The following is a 24,278-nucleotide window of genomic DNA, read 5'->3' as shown; positions in this document are numbered from 1 at the left end:
GAGGGAGTTTAAAAAAGGAGAGATAGGGAATTGCAGCAGGCTGTGATGTTATTCTGGCTCGCGGTACATGTGCGGAAACAACAGCCTGACTTTTCGTCACTTGTAGAGCGTACAGGATGAGGCATTAGCCGCCCACACTTAAATAATCATCCTTATTACCATCATATCGCTCGACTGAAATCATACAGGGCCTCAGGCGTGGACTTTCATTTTATGCATTTTTCAAGATCGTGACGCAGACAATCAGTGTGATAATCAGGTAGCTTCTTTAAGCGCTAAATATTTCGTAGCCGTAATGACGACATCAGCCCGAAGGCAACCGATGGAACATTCTCCGGATCTCACATTTGCTGAGTCATCAACTTGCTTGATATTGACTGACTTAAATATGTTTGTAATTGGATTAGCTTAATTTTGAAGTACAATTACCTGAGAGTTAAACTATAATCAATGGGCTCCAACAATTCCTGACCAATAATGGTAGCATCCTTTGCTAGCATCCTTTGTTAGCATCCGGTATTAACTATCACGTCTCGAAGCAAATGAATGACAGTAATTGTTGAATTAAAGCGACACGCGTTTTGAAAATGTTACAAAGTGTCAACATCATTATCATTATCCACGATGGGTTGGTTAGAAGTTGGCTGTCGCTGCATGACGTAGCAACGCTACATTGAATCAAACATAACCGGCTAAATGGTTTGTTTACAGACCATTTACTGTATTTGGATTATTTGGGATCCCGCCTACATTTATTTTGCATGCGCTTTAACAAGCTATTATTCTCCCTTTCTGGATTAACGCCTTCGAAGCAACAACGACCAAAAAATCCACAGCAGCAGGCCGCGCTCCAACCTGCGAAGAGGCCTCTGAGTGCCGCCGAATGGCTCGAGCTCATTTGCATGCACGCCACCGCCGATATTTATTTAAATTTAATTTCATTCCCGCACGCGGTGTGGCGTAGGCTTTTGTGCCAGAGTCATATTAACCCCTTGACTCGTTATTATGCGGTGCACGGCGTAGCCCACGCGCCATGAATATTCATATCCGTGGCGCTTTCCAGCGGCCGCCCTCGCCCTCAACGCCCTCCTCCCCACCCTCATGCTATGGCTGCTCGCAAGTGTGCCACGCTCAGCCATTTGTCTCTCCCTGCCGTCTCGCTACCGGCTCCCCTACATTTGTGTCCGCCGAGGCTTGAGAACATGTCAGATAAGACGCAGATGCCGAGCAGGGAGTGCGCCCTCGCCGGACGACAGGAGAAAATGGCTGTCGCAGGTAATTAATGTCATGTCAAGGTGAGGTGGTGGTGGTGGATTTTGTTGTGCCTCAACTTTGGCAGAAATAACGACCAGACACTTAAATGTGCTGCTGGTATGTGTTCACTTTAAACGATCATGGGAAACATGGAGCTTCTTCGCTTCCCACAAAATTACGATTTATTCTTAGAATCAAACGTGTCGCGGTGTGTGAGACGCTGGCGTTCCTCGTCATCACCTGCCTTTCTTCTCGCCAAAGTGCATCACGGGACGACGGTTCCAGAGGGCCCATCTGGGCATTACGCGCATGAAGGCTCCGCCCCGTCATACGTTCCCGCGCCGTCTGTCCTAGCAGCTCGGAGACGCCGCATGGCGCAAATCTGTTCCACCCTCTTTTCACGGCAGGGGCAGCTTTAGTTTATTTGAGTGCGGCCCTGGTGGGAGTTGTTTGCAAGCACGCTCAATTATCGCTTTCTGTACTTATGCACCCCCTCGAATTTAAAATAAAGACCCCTTCTATTGAAGATGTTCATTTGCTCTCCTCCTCCCTTCCTAGCGTCTTTCCTATGTACTCGCTAACCTTGGCGCAAACCATCCAGCAGATTGCTACATGGTAGGGGCACACCAGGTTGGGCTCCAACTCTCAACCAAACTCTCCCTAGATGAGCCAATTCAGTCCTGTGCCATCCAACTAATAGCCCATATTTATTGTGACCACTTCTGACGCAACCCTGCTCACTGAACTTCTGGAAAGCAGACAATAGCGGCTCTCAAAGTCAAAAAAAACTTCACTAGACACGGAGTTTGACAAATGAGCCATAACAGCAAGCCGCAGCTACATTGTTTTGTTCATTTGGCTGTTCCCAGTCTTGCCTCCCCTCCCCTTGTTACCCCTATTCCCCCTCACCCCCCCTTCCCATCCTCCCATGCAGCAGACGGTAGTTGGCACCAGTATAAAGCTTCAGCCTCCTCCGACGACTCGTGCCTAGTTCGCTGCCAACCTGTGAGAAGCTGGGAAGGGCTAAGAGGGAATGGATTTTTCGTTCTTGGGGGAGGTATGGGGGGGTGGACAAAACGAGCAGCCTGGAAATCAACCTTGCCGTCACCCGTTTTGGTATTCTCATGATATCACAAAATAAAAAATACTGGTCATTGTTTTGCCCTGGACCGCGGGTCACCATCTGATATTTTGATTCGGCGCAAATTGCTGTTTAACGGCAACAACCAATGACGTGCAAATTTCACGGTTCTTGGATATTCTTGAAAACAAAAGCACAGACAAAAAATTATTCCAAGTGAAACAAAAAAATATTTTGTATTTGGTGGAATGCTTAACACCTGGACCTCATCCAGCCTCTCTTTTCGAGGGAAGGGGGCAATACACCCGCTTGCAAAAGCTGCTGTGAGAACAATCAGATTGCGTGCTTGGGTCGGGTAGAAAAGCGGAAGCCATGACGGAAAAGGCGTGCAAATTGAAGATGCTGAACAGCTGGCTGAAGCAAAAACAGGGCGGCTTGCAAACAGCTCTATTTAGTAGCATTTTTTTTTTTCTCCCGTGTCATCACTTTGCCGCTTGTTAGATTTGCATTAGTGGGCTTGTTACGTTCACCGAGAACATAAAGCAGAAGGCTCCAGCTTGTGTTTTGATCACAGTTTATTGTTGCAAAATGTTTTAGTTCGGCTAAGTTTTTGTGTGCGCGGTACTGCCACCTACAGAATTGGAGGGGAATCGCATGACCCAAAACACTCAAACGAGCATACGAATTTTTCGTTAGGTTTCCAATATACAAAATATCCCAATATAATTTTTTTTTCAGTCTTTGGGGACGACTAGACTGGACAAAAAAATCTGTTGTTAAGCTTTGAGTAATCTCCTCATCTGAAATGTGGTGCGCAGTAAGCACAGGTCTTTGGCCCGCTGTTACAGGATAAAAACATCCACAAAAGGAACTATTTTATCTTTTTCCATTCAACTTTTAATTCAGGTCATTGCCATCACGTCTCTGTAAGCAGCTCGAGAGTTATCTGGCGTTGACCTTGGAGCAAGTGTCCATTATTGGTGTGTGCCTAAGCTCTTAGTGCACCCATTGGCCTGTTTATCTGCCGACTATTAGTGGTTGCCGTACCAACCGGGCCTCGCTTAGCGGAGATTTGCACGCTAAGTCACCTCAGTCTTCTTAGCCGAGTCTAATCCCACTCGCACATCTGTGGACTGCGCCGACATCACATGCGCTCCTACTTTGCGCGCACTGACTTTTTTTTAGCGTGCTAATTCCATGTAGCGCCATTAGCCAAGCGCCAGACCTGTTCAGCCCTCCTCGGCAGTTGCGATGGCCTTTTGCATCCAAAGTGTTATTTATAAAGTGGAAAGCTTTTGTTAATTGTTCCCTCTATCTTTCCACACTTGTTTCCCAACGCAGACAAGCATGCAGTCAACCAGAACACCACCGTGGAGCCTTTTCCTCAAGGCCTGGGCACGATCATGTTTGGTAAATGCTTCAATCACATTTTTCCACGGTCAGTAATCGCCCGCAAGATTGAACGGCGTCGTAGCAAGACTGACGTTTGTGCAGGTATGGGTTGTTTCTGGGGTGCCGAGAGGCTTTTTTGGAGAGTTTCTGGGGTCTTCTCCACCCAGGTGGGCTTTGCCGGCGGCTTCACACCCAACCCCACCTACGAAGAAGTCTGCTCAGGTAAAAGCTAACCCTTGATGTTTTGCTACTGATGACTTTCAAGCGCAATTTCTTGTGAGGAAAGCAACGGCGAGACGCTTCATCATTTTTTGATCTGTCGTTCGGCATGATGCGCCAGAAAAAGTCCCACAGTCGGACTCGTTATAGCTCTCGCGTCTGCTCTCTGCCTTCCCTTCATCTTGCAGGCAAACTCGGAATGCACCGCTCCAGATGGGCTGCGTGTACCCCCTCCCCCCCCTCCCTTCTACCATCCCCACCCACCCATGACCTACTTGTACGGATCGGCTGCGTTCTGCGCTGTACTGCGGCGTTTCTCGGCAGAGGTTAGCGCGTACGAAGCGCCATCACCGTTCCCCGAGATTGCCATTTGGCACGAGCTGAAATCTCAAAGCCCTCAAACATGCCCGTTACCTGTGTGTGCGTGCGCTTCCTCATCAAGATTCTAATAGATCCATGTAGGGCATTGATATATAATTCAAATGAAGATGTCTGGCTCTGTTTGGTACGCTTTAATTATGAACTCCTCCCGCTTTCCGAGAGGCGCGACTGCGGCGTCCCGACGGCGGGCGAAGTGGGATCGGACACGGAAAGGACGAAGAAGGCGCTTTGAGCTTTTGGCTGGCAGACTTTCTGAGCGAAAGCCTTTCAAGGGATTGTGCGTCAGCTATAGGATGGAGCTGGATGACAGCTCGAGCTTGAGGGGGAGGGCGGGAATAAACTTTCTGACGGGAAAGAACATCCGAAGTAAAGAACGTCTGGAAGAGAAGGTGCAGGCGTCGCTCCAGTGGCCGTGACGGAGCGGAACGACGGCCGCGGTGAAGAGCTGTCAACACAACACGGTCGGAACGGTCAGAGAGAAGGACGGGACTGATGGTAGCCGCGAGTAAAAGCTACATAAGGATTAAAGGGCAGACTGAAAAATGGTAATGTGACAAAAGAGGTTAAGTCGTTGTCAGGGAAGAATATTAGATGCAAAGGGCCCCTTTGAAAAATTTGCCTCTGTCACCAGTTTCATTTAATGCCAGAAAATAAACAAAAAGTCAGCCATTTTGGATCTGCAGGGGAAAATGAACAAGGAGTCGGCCATTTTGGGTCTGCAGGAGAAATTGTCCAAATGTGCCCCAATTGGAAGACAGATGAACATGTAATATATATTTATTATTTATTACAATTACAAGCATTGGAATTTCAATCAGGATTGAGAACACGGTTGTGCTCGCAGAGTTGCAACAAAAATAAAAGAACAGAGGAGTTCAAGACTTTGACAGTTTGAAGGGAGTTAAAAACAAAGTTTTGACTACAGGGGGTTGAGAGGACAGGATACTTTGTCAAAGTCACTGCAGCATCCGTCCCGACGCGTGCTTCCCTCGAGGCGTTTTTTCGCACCTGCCTCGTACAGTTGGCTCAGATTGAACGCTTCATTTAGCCCCTCGGTGAAGTTTGTTTGGACAGGTGTGAATGCCGCAATCAAACACAACCGATCAAAACAACTACATGGAGAACATGTTGAAGAGTGATGCTGATGGTGACAAAAAAAGAAAACATTTACACTGTACCGGTTTGCTTTTTACGTGGTTCGGGACCGTGAGATCGATGCACATGAATTTGAGCCTTAATTGTTAAATGGATTTTTTTGGTATCGATTAATCGGCGAAAGAATCACCAGATGAATCAATTATTCAAATAATGATTAGATGCAGGTCTAAATTCGATGTGTGCTTTGTCTTGTAGGTCTGACAGGACACACTGAAGTGGTGAGGGTGGTCTTTTCTCCTGAAGAAATAAGTCTGGAGGAGCTGCTGAAACTCTTCTGGGAGAACCACGATCCGACACAAGGTAGGAGGGCTCGCACGCACACATTCCCCCCCCCAAAAAAAAAAAAACGCAAAGCACACTAGAGGCATCCCAAAGGGGACACGGGCAGCGTATTGGAGCAGAAGGATGATGCCCAGACGTGTACGTTCTGGTGGGGGTCCTGTGGGTGGATGTCAATGGCAGACAGTGTTAATGTGTCTGACATCCAGCCATCCATGGAGAGATGCCAATGTGGTGCGTGATGCCCCCCACCCCTCCAAATTTCATATATACATGACATATGAGTCAATATTTAAAATATAAATACAGTCGTACCTTAACTGACCTTTCAAATGATGTTAAATTGCCATTTATTTCTTACAGTCACCAAAATCACACCACATATTTATTAATTATAATATTGTAAAATAGAATAATAAAACTGGTTAAAATAGAAATAAACTGGTTTTAAAGAGTGAAATTCAACCAGATTAGCAGTTGTTCCTTTGCAAGTGTTTTTCATTTTGTAGTTTTTTGACTGTTTTTCCCCATTAAAATAAATGGCAAAGATTTCTCATCAGGACGAAAATGTTAATGAGTTTAAATAATTTTATATTTTCTGTCTACATGTAGTTCTCTGTTTTATTTTTGCTTCGACCATTTTTGCATTGTTGTTACTTTTCTATCGTGCCGTTACAAAATAATTATATTAATTTTTGGGCAGTAAGTTTGCTTAAAAACTTTGTCCTGCTCACTGGAAGTGATATAAGAAGGAAAATGGACTGGGAGAGCGTTGGATGAGGAAGAGGAGGCAAAGAGCTACTCTGCTCACTCACATGGAATGGAAAGGCGAAGCGAAAAAGAGGCTGGGGGTAGGACGCAAGCTGGGAGGGGGCTGAATCAAAGATTTATAGGCATGCTTGTCACCACACACGCACACACGAGCATGCACACACACACACACACACACCACATGTACTCGGTGACATTACTTTAGTTCATGCCGTCATGTTTTGCGTCCGTCATGATTGCACTTACATATTCAGCATGACCCAAATACAGCCACGCATCAACTCCGGAACAAACTAAAGCGGATAAAGGTCTTTTATTGTCAGGATGTGCGTTTTTTTATTGGCTGGTTACATTTGCTCCCGAGTGATTAAAATTATTAATCATAGCAAAACCAGTGGCCTAGGTTGGGCCATTCAGGGAAGCAAGAGGCAAAACCGGCCATTACGTAGAAATGATTCGGTTTGTTCAAGTCATTGGTGGAGAAACACACACTTACATTAGAACCTACTTGAGATAATTAAAACTTAACTCGGTAGTTTAATTTCACACTTCAGCCACTCCAGAGGCTCAACTACACTATTTGTATATCCAAAATTAAAATTGATCTAAATGAGAAATTTTAAAATCGGACATTAGTCGACGACATGGTGAATATAAAATGACTTTCATATTTTTTTGCGTCACGCAATCAAGGATGAGAAGGGAGGGGGGGGGCTGAAGGGGTCGTCAAGGTCATCCCAAAACAGCGGCGCTACATTGGAGTTGTATCTTGTGTTGTGTGTCGACTCCGTGGGCAAAGACGCACCAAGGGGGCCGTGCTGATGTAGTCATGCGTTTCCCCTGACTCACAGCCTTGCCTTCCTCTCATGTTTTATTTAGGGCCGGCGCCATTTATTGTCTATGCGCTCCAATCCACAGGAAAGAACGTCACATTTTTCGTATATATTCTTTGACTTCCCGACTACGCCATTGCGGCCTCACATTCATCCACCCCACCACAACTGATTCGAGGTTAAAAAAAAAAAAAAAACTCCTCTGATTTGACAAATGTGGCGTGATGTGGCCCGCTGGCTGTGCCTTCACGCGTGCTTAAGCTCCAATTTATTCCGTCCACCTTATAGTGATGCACTCGGAAAAGAATAGCAGAGTGGAGGAAGTTCATCACTTGTATATACAACGACAGGAGTTTGTGATTTTGGGGCTAGAGGGGGGGAGCTGGGGGGGAGCCCACCCTCACTTACTTTGTCGTCGGCTGGCACGTATGGATGCATGTTCCGCCTGTTTCGATATTGTGCGCCGCTCCGCTTTGCCTCAGTTCAAAGGGGTTTAGTCCCGACAACGTGATGTCGGGGCTCGCGTCGTCTCCGCCAATCCCGGCCCGGATAGCAACATTAGCAGCCAATCAGAAACTTCCAGCAGCCATTGCCGTGTGCCCTCTTTCCATATTCAGCAACGCTAGTCTCAATCCGCTGGCTTCTCTGGGATGTTGCATAAAGACGACCCCCCCTTCGCCCCCCCCCCACCCCTCTTATTCCACCAACCTACAAAAAGAATCAAAGCTCCCTTATGTCTCGTGTTATGACGACGCTTCAATAATGCAACCTCACACTTGAGCGCACGGTGACAAACTCATAAAAGTGACATCGGTGTGTCAAAGTGCATCGGCGGTGGAGGCAGGAAACGCCGTTTGATATTTGCGATGGCAAGTCACCCAACTTATTCCCAATTTAATTGCTCAAAGTTCATAAGAAGGCCTTGATTTAAAAAAAATAAATCCCCTCAATGTTTTCCCCCGTGGAACATCTTTTTGAGCTGCTCCAACATTTCTCATCCCCCTTTGCGCTAAGCTCCACAATCAGCTTATTATTCCCTTAACCCAACCAAACATGCTCCAATTCTACTTTTTTTTTTATTTATTTTTTACCTCCAATCCTCCATTCCCATCGCAGCCTTGTCTTACCTGCCCCTTCCCTTTCGTTCATTGCGGCGGGCCCACAAGGCAAACGAGTGAGCGAACGAACGAACGTGCGGCCCGGCCCGTCAGCAGAGCGGCGCGGTTGAGTCGACGGCTCCCCGAGGCCATCCGCTCGCCACATAAACACTCTCGCATCCCTTCGCTCTTCTTTTATCTCTTAGTCACTCTCTCCTCCCAGCTCCTCACCCCCCCCCCAACATCATCCCTGCGCTTCCTCGGCTCCCCTCCTCCACACCCGCCGCTGTTCATCTTAACAAGCGAGGCCTTTACCCCCCCTCCTCCTCTTTGTCTCCTTTTCTTCGTCTTCCCTCCATCCTCGCTCTTTTTTGAGGCCATGTACTATTTATGATATGACTTACTGATGCTGCGTCAGTGAAGGTGCATTCACCGTTCTTGATGTTTGATCGTGCGTGCACATACGTGCACACTTTGACCGATAAATAAAACAAGATTTGTTTCGACGAGGTTTCGTTTCTTCGCAAATACACGCGGAAGCTAATCCACCGGTTTGGCAACGTATTATAGTTTCGACCCCGATTTGTTCGCAAGCACCCTGCCAATGTGAACATGAAGCAATCTGGAGCAAATGTGTATTTCATCTTCTTTCATGTTTCATGAGCATCATTTAGTTGTGGAGCTAGATAAAAATTGCAGATCCAAATTGTTTTATTGCAAGAATATTTTTGCCTAGGTTTTCCTCAGGTTCTTTGTGAATAATGCATAAATACCAGTGAAAATTTTATACTCATGCCCAAGGGTTAATCTTCAGGGTGTCAGCATAGCTTTAAAAATTTAAATTTCCAAAATAAAGTCCTTAATTATCCTTAGAATTGACTTTTAATCTGTAAACCCGCCATTCAAAACGTTGTCCAATGGTGTTGAAGTAATAAAAAAATATATATATATAATACGTCTAGCTGTGATCCTAGTAAAGCTGTTTCAAATGTTTTTTTTATTCTACACAAACTATTATTTTAAAAAATAGTGTGATTTGATTTGGTGCTAATCCAAATTATGTTTGTTTTGGAGGGCTACAATTCCAAGTTATCCATTTGAACTTATTTCAAGCATCCCAACTGCCAAGTCTGGGCTTCAGATGATGCACTTTTTTTTTTTTTTTAAACAAATGCAACAAACCCATATTGGCTATTATTGCGGCAAGAAAAGGATCCAATCCCAAAATAGAAACCAATCACCCCATCTGCTAAGTCATACTTGGTGGCCGTTGTCCCGGACAAATGAGCATGAATATTCCCCAATAATCATATCTTCACCCCAGCTGGCTGCGACACACGCCAATTCCCTTTTGGGGGTCCCCCTGTGTCGCCCTGAATCACCACATTGCCTCAATTTAGGGGACTCTTCCCCCACCTTTTTTTAAAAAAAAAAGAAAACCCCAAAGGAGATCACCTTGAACTTTGACCCTGACCCTTGCCATCCCCACACTACCCCCACATGGCGTGCTCATTACCAGGTGTCACTTATTACACGCTTGACGGCTGTAATTTATGGAGATTGCCCGGCACGTGTGTGTGTGGGTGTGTGTGTTCACTTTTATATGTCCTTTTGGTTCTGTTAAACTTATAAAGACATCTGTTTGGAAGTACGTAGACAAACAACAACAGCAGAAAAGATCTCATTAGAGCACCGTTTATGACACCTTGCAGCAAAAAGAACAGATAAGGATTGAAGATATGTGTTTTCGTGAGAAAATTTAAAAAAAAATGGTTAAATTAGCAGTAAGCTCCACGCTTTCTATGCCCTTGAAGAAAACAGAAACATCAGTGGCCTTGGTAGCTTGAGAACTAGTGATAATTATATCCCATCGGAATACATTAATACTTTGGATTGGGTCCACCGCATTTATATATTTGGGAGGGGGAGGGCGGTCGGGCCGTAATTTTGCTCAAAACGCCGAATCCAAATCAGCCGTGGTTAAGTGCGGCAAAAATATTGCAGCATTTCATCGTTATTTCTTACAGTATTCGTACTGGGATGTTTTTTATTTATTCGGTTTTGTGGTTCTGAACAATACGCATTATGCTAGTTTGGGTGCGCAAGCTAACGATGCTAAGAAACCAATTGTGAACCGTGAAGTCACGTTTGAGAGCCTCCGTCTTGGAAAATGCACGCAAGGAACAACAGTGATCATGATGTGGACGTACACTTGGTTCTCCCATCTCACACACAGACGCCATTTCTCCAGCTTAGCCTCACGTGACTATTTGGAATATTGTCACCCATTCGCCTTCTCTTAAAGAGAGGCTGCACGTGCAAATGCGCATGTTTGTGTGTTTGTGTGTGCGTGTGTGCATCCACCGGGGATGCTCTCACTATCCCAAACTCTGCCTCTGTCTCCAGCACATCAGCGGCGGCTTACATAAGAAGAGGGCAAAAATAGCAGCTGAGAGAGAAGGGCGAGAGAGGGAGAGAGAGGGCTGTGTTGGCACGCACACGCAGTCGTAGCGGGACCGCAGGGCAATGCACAACCTACTAGCACGAACGCACCACCATAAAAGAACTAACAACAACAAAACACAAGAGAGTCATCGAGCATTTGTCCCCATCATTTATTTGGATTGCACCAGAGTGCAAATGATGGCGGAATAGAATCTGGTTTTATTAGTCCCTCAATGGGGAAAACTGGGCTTTTACAGCAGCAAAGTGGCCGGGAGCAGCACACAAGGATCATATAAAAGAATCAAAAATGAATGACTATGTGTACATTTACAACGGCGTGCATTCATTTCAAATTTGCCAACATACCGTTTTTGACTAAACAAAAAAGTTTTATCAAGTCACAATTTTTGAGAAACATACAAATAATACATATACACATTCCTGCAAGCTAGTTTTTCTACACTTTGACAGAGAGGTCACAAAAACAGCACCAATTTTTTTTTTTTTTATGAAACAAAGTTCAGGGCAGAAAATATACTTGGCACACTTATTTCCAAAGAAATGGAAAAAGAAATCGATAAAGAAGTTAAAAAATATTTATATTTTCTTTTGTAGCCTTGCAAAAAGCAATTCAAAATAAGATAATCAGCAAAATATAAAAACATAATAGCATGTGAACACAAGCAGCAAGTATTAGACTTGTTGGGATTTGGTCCCGCTCCAAAAACCATTGATCACTTTACCCGACCCGGTTGTGACTCTTTGTTACGACACTAAATGTGACATCAAGCTTAGATTTTTCCATCAGGCCTCTTTTTGCTCTTGTGTTTTACTACGTCATATTTTTCAAGTGCTGCTACCGGGGTCACCTCAGTTAAACTCCCCGGGTGATTGATCACATTGATTCATAATCCCATTTCCACCAATGAGATGTTTGAGTACCATACAATGTTAAGCTAACATTTGTTGTTTAGGCAATTGTGTATACCTAAAAAAAAAAAAAAAAGCAAGCTAAGCACTATTGAAATTGGACGGATGAATTGATTTAAAAAAAAATGGAGGCGAGTAGTGCAGGTGACCCAGCGATGGAAAAGAACCAAACAGCGCCGGCCGGCTTTAACTTCTCTTGATGGCCGTTACATAAGGCGCGTTTTTAATTTGCCTCATTTACAGTCTTCTCGTGTTCTACTTCCGTGCGAGCGCTGGACGGCCCGCTCGGAAATCCAGAGGCAGGAGTAGGCCGGAGGGACGCTTCGTGGCGAGATGAGGCTAATCCCCGCTCCGGCACTTGTTAGCGGATGAAGGCTCGTTACGTAAAAATACAACGGTGGTGGGTAGGGGAGGGGGGGGGGGGATGAAAGAGGGTCGAAGCAGCAGCAGCGGAGGAGTCTCTGGAAGAAAGGCGCACCCTGCGAGTGCATCAACGAGGCGGCCTCGCACTTGATCCCCCCTCTGCTCTTTTTGGTTCAAACGTGCACATGCTTTAAAGTGTCGGCTGGAAATGAGCGGGGGGCGCGGAGGGGTTCGAAAGATTAAAAAGCCTCTGAAGAAAAGAGCGAAGGACGAGGATAAACAATGAGAACCATCTTGCCGAGCCGTTGCTACCAATCCCGGCAGGTTCAAACGACGTCTGTCTGATTCTTTATTCCGTTTGTCTGTCAACCGTTTAAAAGGAGGCCACTTTGGAACGCTCTTGTTTTCAGCACCGTTAATTAATATTTCGACGGGGTGGAGGTCAGCGACCCCCGTGAGGCGGTGCGCCGTTTGCACGAGTGGGCGCGTGTGACCCCGGGAGCCCCTCCCCTTTTTCGGTTCAACCCCCCCATTACCCCATGCTTTCAAGAAGCAAGGCTCTCATGCATAATGCAGAGATACAGGGAGGCTCTCATTAATAATTACTGCTGCCTTTGACGGATGGTGAAAATAACGAAGGGGGCTGTTAAAAATGGAGAAAGCGCATGAGAGATGGTTGGGTTGTTTTTTTGGGAGGGGAGGGCTTGTGTTTGTTGCCGTTGTGTTTCTTTGAGGACTCAATTCTTTTGGGATTGGTTCCGGAGTTGGAATAATCAAAAGCGAGGCTGGTGCTGTGAGTGGGCGGAGCTAACCGCGAGCCGCTTTGATTGGGGAGTAACCGCGCTGATGATTGAATAAAACAGAATCAGGCTTTTTAAATTCTGGTTTTGATAGGAAAGGTAGGAGTGGAATTATTGCTATCCCACTTTATACTTATATAAACACTGTTGATCAAATAAACTGGATTACATATGTGTAGCCAACCAGAACATCACCTTACAAAAGTCATTGAGCTAGCTTAATGCTAAATGCCAAAAGCATATATTCTTATTGCTTTATTTATTCTACTGCCTACTGCATTGTGCTGCTAATGCTATACTGGGGCTAGCTAATATAAAAAGTTATCAATTTAGTTGGCAGTGTAGCCTAATTTTTTTTTTTTTGTGTGTGTTGTGTTAATATTATAAAGCAGATACATTATCGTGATTATTGATTCTCTTGTGATTCTTCTATCCAAAGTTTGGTTATGTTTAAAAATATTGTAGCTGCTGTCACAGTTGAACAATGAAGGTAGACAGTAAAGATGCGCGAAAAAAAGAATGATATGGAGGAGAATGAAGAGTGCGAAATAAAGCGCCGAGGCTTTCACGGACGTCAAAGCCGCTCAGTTGCGTCGCTTGTGAAGAGCGCGCAAGTCGTGGCAGCTCTTTGGCCTCCTTTGCTTCGGTCCTCCAGAAACACTCTGATGTAAAGCTGATGAAAATGTTGACGTGCAGAGACGACAAAGAAAACGAAAGCGCAGCCACCCACACCAGCACACCGCAAATGCCGAAAGTGATCACCGAAAAACGTTTGGCTCGGCCGATTCAAGATGCGGGATGATGACATAATTGTGAAAATTGCTTTTAGATGCAAATGCCTACGAGATGATTGTGGCACTTATGCTAGCTATTGTGTTTCCGTGTACGCAGGTATGAAGCAGCACGCCGACGTCGGGACTCAGTACCGTTCGGTCATTTACACTTCCGGCGCCGTTCAGGAGGAGCTTGCTCTCAACAGCAAAGTGGCCTACCAAAAGGTATGCAGACAATACAAAGTAATGGTGCTGACGGGATTTGAGTCGTGTTGGATTCGATTAGCTTCATTTTCAGTTTGTATTGATTTGAAATCATTTTTTTTAGTTGAGCTGAAAATTGCTGGGTCAAAGGTCATTTCAGTATTCTCCCACCCACTGTTTTCAAGGCACCATCTCCAAGCAATCATAAGATTACTGATATAGATTTTAAACGGTTTTTTTTTGTCTCTTTTCAATAAAACGTTGAAGCGTCAACTAAATGATGCCAAAACGAAGTCGCACTTTACTTTGAATATGGAGCTGTTGTGCTCCCGTTGAGCAAATTTCGCCAGGTTTTCAAGTGTGCTTGTGCAGCGGCGAAAGCGAACGCGCGCCGTTGGCCCGTTTGTTTGAATAACAATGTAGTGGCTCGCCTTTGGAGTGGCGACCTCTCCGACTCGGACGCCGTTCAGTTAAGCAAAGCCACCTGTGTTTTGTATATCACATCTACATCCTCACCCTCATTCTGAAAGAACACAAGAGAGGGGGGCATAGGTCATCGGAGCGGCACACTTCGGGCTGGCCCCCCCTCCCTTTTGTTCTCTCCATCCATCTGTCCAGCGGGTCCATCTTTCCGTTGATCCGCCCATCGGCTTGACGTAAAAGCCATTCAGCCGTAATCAGTGGGGAGCGAATTATGACCGTCCTTTTAACTCCGGGGTCAGCCGTCACAGGCCAAGGGCTTGGTGGGAAGGGGGGGGGGTTGTCATGACGACAACCTTCCAACCTTGGCCTTGGGCAGGGGTCGGAGGTGAGAGAGGGGTTGCAGCTGAGACCGGGGCAGTGGGAGGTGATTGAAAGCGAATTAATAGAGGAAGGTAATGAGATCAGAGTGACGACCTATCAGCTGATGGGGATGCCCCCCCCCCCCGGCAATCAGCTGATCGTGAACCATTCCTCGAAAACTACTTTGACTATCAGTTATTTGGATTTTATTGGATTTTATTTTTCCATCCATCAAATACTTCCTCTTTTTAATTATGTAAACAAACAATTATCACCTGATATCACCTACTTATAATATGATGCATTTTTAGCCGTACTACCCAGGTCTAGTCGGAGGAGTTAAAAAAAAAAAATTAGGTCGTCCCTCCAAATTTTGGATTTCTACATGTATCCCCTACACTGTGAAATCCAAAGTACTGCTCGTAGTGTATATGCGACAAAAAGGCTCTTCGTATGGAACGTCTCGTCTTGTCAGCTCCCCAGTTGATGTCTGAGATTCTCTAACCTAGTTCGCAAAACACACATTTACAAACATCTGACAGCCTTCCCCTTTTCCATCCGCCAGCGACGTCGACGACGCTGCTGACGCCGCCGATCTGTCAGCGACTTCAGTTTTCGACCGGCGCTCCGCCGGGAACGCAAATCCGACGCGCGCGCAAGTAAAATGGCCGACTTGCCGCATTAGCGCCTCCCGCCCGCCCTCGTTTCCAAAATGGCACCGAGCGACTAAAAACGAAAAGGCCGCCCGCTTTCTTGTCGAAAAAATAAAAAAGCAAGGGCGCATTCGATGGGGCGACAAGCGCGAGTGGGTGAGGCCAGAGATAAGACAGGCGTGGCAAAAAACAAAAATCCAGACACACACACACACACACACACATGCAGACATACATTTGGCTCATACCCTTCCAGCCCAATGAATAATTAACCCATATGAAAAGTCTCTTCTGCAGGGCTTTCAGTTTCTTAACTTCAGCATTGGGGTTGGGTGGAGGGGGGGTGAAAAGCTTGTTTAAGTACCAGAGTGGGGGAGGGGAGAAGCGGGTTCTTCTATAATGAAATTTGAAATTTGCAGAACATCAAAGGCTTCTGGAGCCAAGCGCAAAGGCGGAGCGCCCCCCCCTCCTCTCCCCACCCACACTTGCGTCGCACCCCCTTTTCCAGCTTCCCTCCCTTATACTCATCCTCACCCCGTCTTCACCCTCCAGGCCCGAGGAGAGGAACGATGCGATGGGTTGATTTGGAGGAGGGCAGGGTGGTGGCATGAAGCCGCCATCGTCGTGTGTGTGTGTGTGTGGGTGTACAAACAATAGGTTTTATCCAGCCAACCTGCACATTGCGCGTGTGTGCGCGAGGCCTCGGAGGGGTGAGTGTATCCTCCGATAAGGCAACTTAATAAGCTTGAAAGATAGAAAGGAGGTGGTGGGGGTTTGGATTGGGGTTTTCGAGGGCGGGGGGGGGGTTGAAATGGCGCATAATGTCTGCGTGAGTGTTTCAGCCGCACAAGGTCACACGGAGACTTGTTTCGAAAGTTCTCACGTTTGTTAAACACGAGAGTTAAAAGGGGGCGACGGGATCTTAAGTGTTTATTTCGTTTTTCTTCTCCTGGACTCGTATGTGATTGCGGCGGCAGCTTCACAAAATGTAGGCACGTGTGCTTGACCCACACTGTAAAAGCAAGGGGGTAAATATACACACATAAACATACACACACACACACACAAGGGTAGAATTTCATGTTCTACTTTTCTTACCAGCAAGCAATGCGACAGCCTTTTTTTTTTTCCTCTCCCGCTCATGCTTTGCTTCACAATAATCTAAAATCTTTCCCCTTTTCGACCTCGTTTAATTGTGGTCCCCGATTGAAAATTAAAAAAATTGAGGAGACTATTGAGGTGTCTAAGTCAAATATTTGTTTAATTCTTTTCTCTTCAATTTTTTTAATTTCCTTTTTAGGATGATTTGATTTATTTAATAAGCTGCAATACAAACCTATTAAACCCCATGTGAAAAAGCAACATTTGAAAAAAAATCTTAATTTTAGAACATGGATATAGTTGCTAAAATAATCGTCCCTTACAAATGTAATTTAAAAAACAACAGCAGCCAAGCGGTCCCTATCGCGGTGAACCAAAAAAAAATATGCGACGTCGCAATAAGCGTCTGCGTCGGGATTAGACTGAGGCGTGATTACATAAATCGGCAAATTGAGGTCATATCCGTCTTCAAATGTCTTCGCCATGAGTCATCGGGTGTCACAAAGTCGATGTCAAAGTGTGGCCGCCGGCCTTATGAAGGCGGGCGGAAAGGGAGGTCGGGTTGGGGCGGGGGGGGGGGTGAAGTCAGCAGCACAGTGGGGTGTAGGACCCGAGTACATTTGCACTCTCTCTCCGCATCCTCCGCCCTCTCTCGGGGTGTCACGTCCTATTTGTGTTGCAGGGGTCTGTGGTAGTGGTGGAAGAGGGGGGCTCGAGCTCTCACTGCCGTTCGCATTCTCTTTTGCTTGGCTGGAGAGCGCCGAAAACTCCGTAGCACAAAGCGGCGCTCGGAACGAGGGGGAACGCGGGTAGAAATACACCCGTTCGGTCGTGTCCTTGACGGGGGAGCCTTTCCGACAGGCACGAAGGAGGCTGACTGGGCCGGGGCGAGATCGGAAACACAGGCACGGTCGCACATACACATGACCCAACTATTAATCAAATTTAAAGCGATTTTCAAAAGCTGCAATTTGAACAACAACAACAAAAAAAACCCTGCTTCAATAGACCTGAAGTTTTTGGGGGGGTTCAATCAGAGTGCTAGGTGTGTATCTGTTTTGAAGGTGTGTACACTTTTGCAACCACATCACTTAATTTTTATTTCACCTCTCAAAGATTTTTTAATGCTCACAACCATTTTGAAATCATTTATCTTGTTCTTATTTTTGTTAGTGCGTCGGAAAACATGCCATTAGAACAGGGGTGTGTAGACTTTTTATATCCTGTATTAGGCCGCAGGGCACATATAAACAGATTCACTCTCTTCTATTGACTTTTTAAGATGAAGGCTTTCTTTGGTCTCTTCATTTGGCCTTTTCCTCACTCCCCAGAAACTCTCAAAAGACATTTGTTACTCTTTTTATTTGCCAGCGTGTGCGCTTTATTTTTTTCGTAACGAGCAGTTTAACGTGCATTCTTTGATACAGATACACAGTGATGACAAGTCAGAAGCACTTAAGTAGATTTACAAGCTAAGTTTTTGTGCAAATCATTGCATATATGAACAGTCTCTGTGTCCAGTACACATATGTGGATGTTGTATTTTTTTTTTTTATCCAATCAGATTTCAACCTTTCGATGAGGGCATGAGAATCTTTATGCCTCTGATTGTCTTTGTCGGTCGGGGACCCCGAAATTGATCTTGGCCATTCTGAAGCGTAACATTTTCCGTCCATGTCTGCGCATGTTCATTTCACACTCTTGAGGTCCCAACTTATCCCTGTTGTGACATTACCGTACACACTATTATGCTTCTGTCAGGCAAAGATCTCGACGTCTCATTGGCACGCAATGTTTCGCTGCCGCTGCAATGGAGCGAGAGAAGCCACGTCAGGTTAGCCACGGCGGCGTGACGTCCTGCATTCTGATTTATAGATCTAAAATGGCTGCCGTGTTGTGACTGCTGTAGGATGGAGCATGGAGGAAGCTAGGTGAAGGCGGGGGGGGAGCGGTTGATGTAGCTTGGATGTTGCAAGCCCCCCACCCTCCTGCCCTGAAGGGTTCACTACCACAGTAGTTCCGTGGTGATGAGTGGTTAATTAGGCCACGGCGAGCATAGCGGCGTTTATGCTAGCATGCTGTTTAATGTAGCACATGCTGCTGTGTCACGCCGCTAAAAATGCTAAACGCGCGTCTCTTCTGATATTTCGTGCGCTGGGATTTGGCTAGCGGTCGCCCCCGCGGGGGGATTAGAGCCTTCACATTGTAGCAGGCAGCTGCCGAGGACTTGGAGGTCAGCTGCTGCTTCAGCCTCTCTGCAGGGTGCACCGCTTTTGATTTGGAGAATCCTCTGCGGAAGTGGCTTGCATATCAAGTACCACGCTGCCCCCTTGTGGACAACATTAGACGGCAACTACCTTCATGCCAATTTGTTTGAGGATCTGTTGAGCATTCTTGTAGGGCCCAACTGATTAATCGGATAGCCCAGAAGACCAGGTTCCTCACATCCAAAGATTTTCTGATGTGTGAAGACCTGGACTCGGGCTACCTGCTGTTGTCTTTCCGTCTTGATCCGTAGACGCCTGGAAGTGATGATTATACGACGGAAAAAATCACACGGCCCTTTTTAGTGAGACCATAAAAGCGTTTGAAGGTTCCTCTCAAGGTGTTTAGGAAAGTGTAAGCACCAACGTGCATCACAACAAAGAGAGCCGATGATGCCTCGTCCCGCGGCGAGGAAACCACTGCACTAGAAAGAGAACCATTTTCCTTTCTTCTGTCACTCAGCACAAACTTTTTGCTGCCCTTGATAACATGGAATGAAAGTGATGTAGAGGTATCAAACAGAATTTAACATTTGTATAGGTTCGTGGGAATTTCGAGGTACTTTGTAATTTTATCAATACATTTAGTGTCTTTACCACAATTCAAAATGGCGTCAGTCAATACATTTGATCCATTTTTTTATTCCTACCTTTGTTTTATCCACAGGAGCTGGAGGCAAAGGGCATGGGCACCATCACGACCGAAATTAAGGAGTTGCAGCAGTTCTACTACGCTGAGGACTACCATCAGCAGTACCTCCAGAAAAAACCTCAAGGTTATTGCGGCCTCAAAGGCACTGGCATTTCCTGCCCCATCCGAGCGGGCAAAGATAAGGTGTAAGGCACGCTACAGATGATTTAAGGTTAATTCCCTCGTGATTGAGGCCTTGAATGAAACTGCCAATTCTGAACTTAGGCGGATTTTTATTTCACACTCTTGAGGTCGTAAGATACATTTAAATTTTATTTCCTTGACAAAGAGAGGAGTTGACATGCAGTAACAGCCTTACTCCACACGATGGCGACATATGTTTAACATTCACTCTGAAGAACCAGATGGCGTGGATAATTGATATCTTGATTGTATTTTAATAGAAATGATATTAGTCTGTTTTCAATAGAGCAATAATGTAGTTATGATTGATTGCTTTGTCTTGGGTAGTAGCTATAAGACATCACAATAACTGAAATACCACCATGGTTGACTATTATTTACATAAATCACAATTTGGAAATGACACAATTATGTCTGCTGTCGGGGTGAATTCCATCCGGTTGTGAAATTCTCATCACCCGCGCTGCCTCGTTTAATTTAGTGCAATGAGTCACCAGAGCAAACATTCACGCGGTGTACGGCATCAAGTATGAAATATCTTCTCATTCAGATGAACACACGCATTATTGTCACATATGTACATTTAAACAAATCAGCCCCACAGTCTGGTTAAAAATGAAAATCACACACAGATCGTATCGCTAAATAAGCCTTTCGGTCAGCCGCAGTTTTGTTTGGCGCCGCTCTCGTATTTCCCCCTCCCTTTCTGTGTGGGTGTGTGTGTGCGTGTCACATCCTGACACCTGTGTGTAGGTGTGGACTGGGGCACAGGTGCAGGTGCAGCCTCTCGGGGCCTATTTTCGTATTGGGACAGATATTTATGCATGTGTCTGCATGCGGCAGTGTGTGTGTGCATACGCCTGTGTGTGTACTGTGGCTTGCTTGATGGAACCGCATCGAGAGGTATGTGGTCGGGACAGCTAGCTGCTCTCCACCACCTGGCTTTAATTTGATTTGGCACATTGTCGTCTTTTTATTTTTGTGCGTGTGTGCAAATTAATGACCTCCTTAACTTGAGTGATTGTATATCTCAGCCAAGGCCGAAGAATAGTGCCAAAGAGAGTTTGGTTTTTCTTTCCTTAGCGTAGCCTCAGGTGTAATCATTTTTGTAAGCGGAAGTGGAGAGAAGTTCTCACAAATGGTGGTTGACAATGTTCTGCCCATGGGTGGCAATAATGCACAAAGGGCAAGTTTAAGCAAGTTTTATTTTGGACAAGCTGTCAGATAATTTCCAGGAATAATGTCACAAAGATATGCAGTGAATTCCATTGCCAGGTCTTGCTATTTGACTGTTTGTTTGTTTGTTTTAATTATAAATTTTAAATTTTATTATAGGCAAGAACAGATGTAATTGCACTGTTTGCCATGAGGTGGCAGTAGTGAAAATTATTCAATGTTATATTGCTTTATATTACAAAAACCTAACATTTGAGCGGGGGGGTGTAGACTTTGTGTATTCACAATAGGTGCAGGTATCAACAAAGGGTGAATTTGAAATCTAATCTGAACTAGAAAGAAAAAAAACAAGATTAAAAGATTTTTCATGTTCGTCTATAGGAGGCGGATACTATGACTTAAATTGTTATTTTGCATTCTCCTTCTGTCTATTGTTTGCAAAAAAAACATGTAAAAAGATCCACAAGGAGGAACCAGGCTTTGTATGCATGTACATGGGTGTATGTGTGCTGAGACTGAGCCTATTGTGTGCAGATGGGCCTTTAATGGGCCAACAGCTGGCCGCAAACAGCACGGCGCTCCAGCCGGCTGCTTGCACCTCTCTCTCTGACCTACTCTGTGCAATCGACACGCTAACAGCGAGTGCTCTTAAACTCTACTTTCCCTTTTTGGACCCACTTCATTCAATTCTACGAAACAAAACAAAATTGTTAGAAGTCGCGTTGGTAGTGCGAGCGTTAGGCGTACGTCACAGAGCTCCTAACCCACACGTACTCATTGTCGCCCACCGCCATATCGCCGCGCCCTGTGCCGCCTAATGCAAGTCGGCGCCCACGCAAACAAACAAGCGAGACACCTTGCAGAGATGTGCACCCACACATCGTGCACCGCGGCCTCCTTTCCGCTGTCTCTCGTTTTTCCGAAAAGCCTAGTGCAAGAACTGCGTTCACAGAAGTGTTGACTCATATAAATGTTGAGTGTAGGTGAGTCTCAAACTATGATACTTGGAAGAATCATTGCTTGACCACAGTTGAGTTATAGTCATTATTGTACATTCTAGTCAGCTAGCATGCCTGGTAGTAAGAAACTTAGCATGGTATGAGCCAGCATGTTAGCTAGTCGCTATCTCCCACTAACGAGCTAGCTTGCCCCTGGACTGGCATTTAGATGGGACAACGCTTTATTTAATGCAAAAAAGTGATTTGCCGTCATCTGTTGGCATTCATAGGCAATTAAAAATATATTTTTTAAATATTTGTTTACCTTATAAAGAGCTACAATATTTGTCACTAAAGATTTGAGAAAATACTTTGGTGGAGGTCTGCGCTCTGCGTGCCCTTTCTCTCGTAGGGTTTTTTTTTTTTGCAGCTGCCAGATGTGTTTTGCATCCTCTCCCTCCGCCCCCTTCTGGTTCCTGCACGGGCTCAGGGCCTCTATCGGAGCGCCGGGGCTCCAGGAACCGGAGCACAGCAACGCCTCTGTGTTGCCCAGAGAAGCGCAGCCTTGTCTGGGTTGCTGCATCTGCGGCCCTACAGGGCGAGCTGTGGGAAGAGGGCAAACCTCGAGGTGCGCCTAGTGTGCGTTGGCCTCACACATCCTGCACTTCTACCTCAGCCGTAAATGCCCGGGGCAAAATATAACACTAGATGACAGTATTGGGACATTCACACCGGTAAAAAAACAACAACCATAGAAATACAACGTGTTCCTTTGGAGCTTAGGGCCTTCAGCGATGCTACGCTAACGTCCATGGCTTGTTCTTTCTTAACACTAACGGGTTAAGGGCGGCTGTGGAGGAGGGCAGCACGTGGCCGCAGGGCCCAGTTGGCTTGCTCACTGGGCCGCCAGCATATTGGCTCACTTCCCACACTGTGCACCTGGTAGCCAGTGTGCGTCCGCCCATGCTAGCTGACACACTCGCACAGTAAGTGCAGAATTAAGTGCAGCGAGTCATTGTCACAATTGCCACTTAGCAACAGGCGGGCTGCTGACTTTACCCTGACCTTATTCTCATTCTGGTATCGTCAAAAAGGTTGCATGGTGAACGTTTTGAATTCTGCCTAGCAACAAACGGATTTATTTGTTACATAGCCGTCTTGTCATTTACAGTTGGAACAGCGAATCACTGCTCCGTATTTCTTCTTCCCATCTTATCTTTATCTGTGCCGTCCATCTGCTCTCATGCAAGCCACGCCTCGCCACCGTTGCTGGCATGCCAGTAAGGCCTCCGTTACAACACAAGACAGGAAAGTGCCGTTGCGCAATGTTCGCCTTTCTCAGGTGCCACGCTCATGACACACACGTACTCAGAGGACGTGCGTAGATGGCGTGTTTTCACAAGCTCGCACGGCGGCCTGCACCTTTTCTATCTGCAACAGATCTGAAGGGCATGTTCCTCTACATGCCACTGAAGAGAAGACGCACAATCATGGTGGAGGATGACAGATCGAAATGAAAGGAGATTATGATGATGATGATCATGCAAGCAGCTGCTCCGTAACACCCACACTCTTCCTGCTGCACACTTAGTGTGTGTGAGTAAACTCAAAAGTATACCACAAATTCATCCCGGCTAACTGTGACACATTTGGGGGTTTTTATTCGGACAATTTGATGAGTGCAACAATGCTTCTCCTGTCTGTCTTGATCTACCCTATTTGAATCTTTAGAACATATCTTAGAAACGAAAGCCACCTCAAAACACATCCGGTGGAAATGCTGGCCTGCCAAAGTCAAGTCAGTTGATGGAAATGTTTGAGGTGAGTATGCGGCCGTCCTTGAGGTGTCGGCAGGTTGCACGTTTCTATTTGTGTGAACTGCGTATGTGCGCATTTGCTGGGTTTGAATTCTATGCATGAGTCAAACTTAAATTCACATGGAAACAATAAAATCTGATGTGTGGAGCGACTGGTCGTCGCCTGGGGTACGGCGTTGCTCCTAGATATCATGTGTACAGAGACAACATCCCGCTTTGTGGTTTTCAGATTGACACGTTTGTTCTTCTGACTGCGTCACTTCCTGCGTTTTCTGAAGAAGGTGAACGCCACGGAATGTCTTCGTCATCTTAGACGCATTCAACTTTTTCTCCATCGGCCGGACAGTTGGAGGTACATTCATGCATTCACCAAAATCAAAATCCAACATTGACTAGTTAATAGCTAATCTGTCTGTATAGCTGTGGTTCGAAAATAAAAAAAGAAATACCGCTTCTCAACTGTTGGTAGTGCCCTTGAGCTAGCAAAAGCAACAATTCTTCCTTAGTGTTACTTTAAACTAGATTATTGCACAGCCTCAGTCAAGGTGCTGCAAGAAGCTGGCTGGCCCTGCGGTGAGCCACAGACCAAAATAACTGGTACACCCCCGCCCCACCACCATCACCACCACGACTCTTCTTGATAAGAACATGTGCATCCACCCACACGTCAAGTCACACTTGCACAAAGCCAGACTTTTTCTTAATGCAAGAAAAAATAAGACGTTGTGCTC

General features: G+C 45.8%; 1 protein-coding gene across 1 annotated transcript; it reads left to right on the top strand.

Annotated features, from left to right (window-relative positions):
• The first annotated feature begins 1,106 nt into the window (after window positions 1–1,106).
• Window positions 1,107–20,024, top strand: msrab (methionine sulfoxide reductase Ab). Its single transcript, XM_088399889.1, has 6 exons — window positions 1,107–1,275; window positions 3,677–3,745; window positions 3,830–3,949; window positions 5,681–5,785; window positions 13,895–14,001; window positions 19,449–20,024. Exons 1-6 carry the CDS (start codon window positions 1,107–1,109, stop codon window positions 19,620–19,622), a joined length of 744 nt encoding a protein of 247 aa, XP_088256015.1. The 3' UTR covers window positions 19,623–20,024.
• The last annotated feature ends 4,254 nt before the right edge of the window (window positions 20,025–24,278 follow it).

The sequence above is a fragment of the Syngnathus floridae genome, chromosome 16 (genome assembly GCF_059516105.1).
Source record: "Syngnathus floridae isolate MCC-2025c chromosome 16, RoL_Sflo_1.0, whole genome shotgun sequence".
Classification (NCBI taxonomy): Eukaryota; Metazoa; Chordata; class Actinopteri; order Syngnathiformes; family Syngnathidae; genus Syngnathus; species Syngnathus floridae.
The sequence above is the reverse complement of the archived record's forward strand: the minus strand, read 5'-3'. Positions and strand labels throughout refer to the sequence as shown.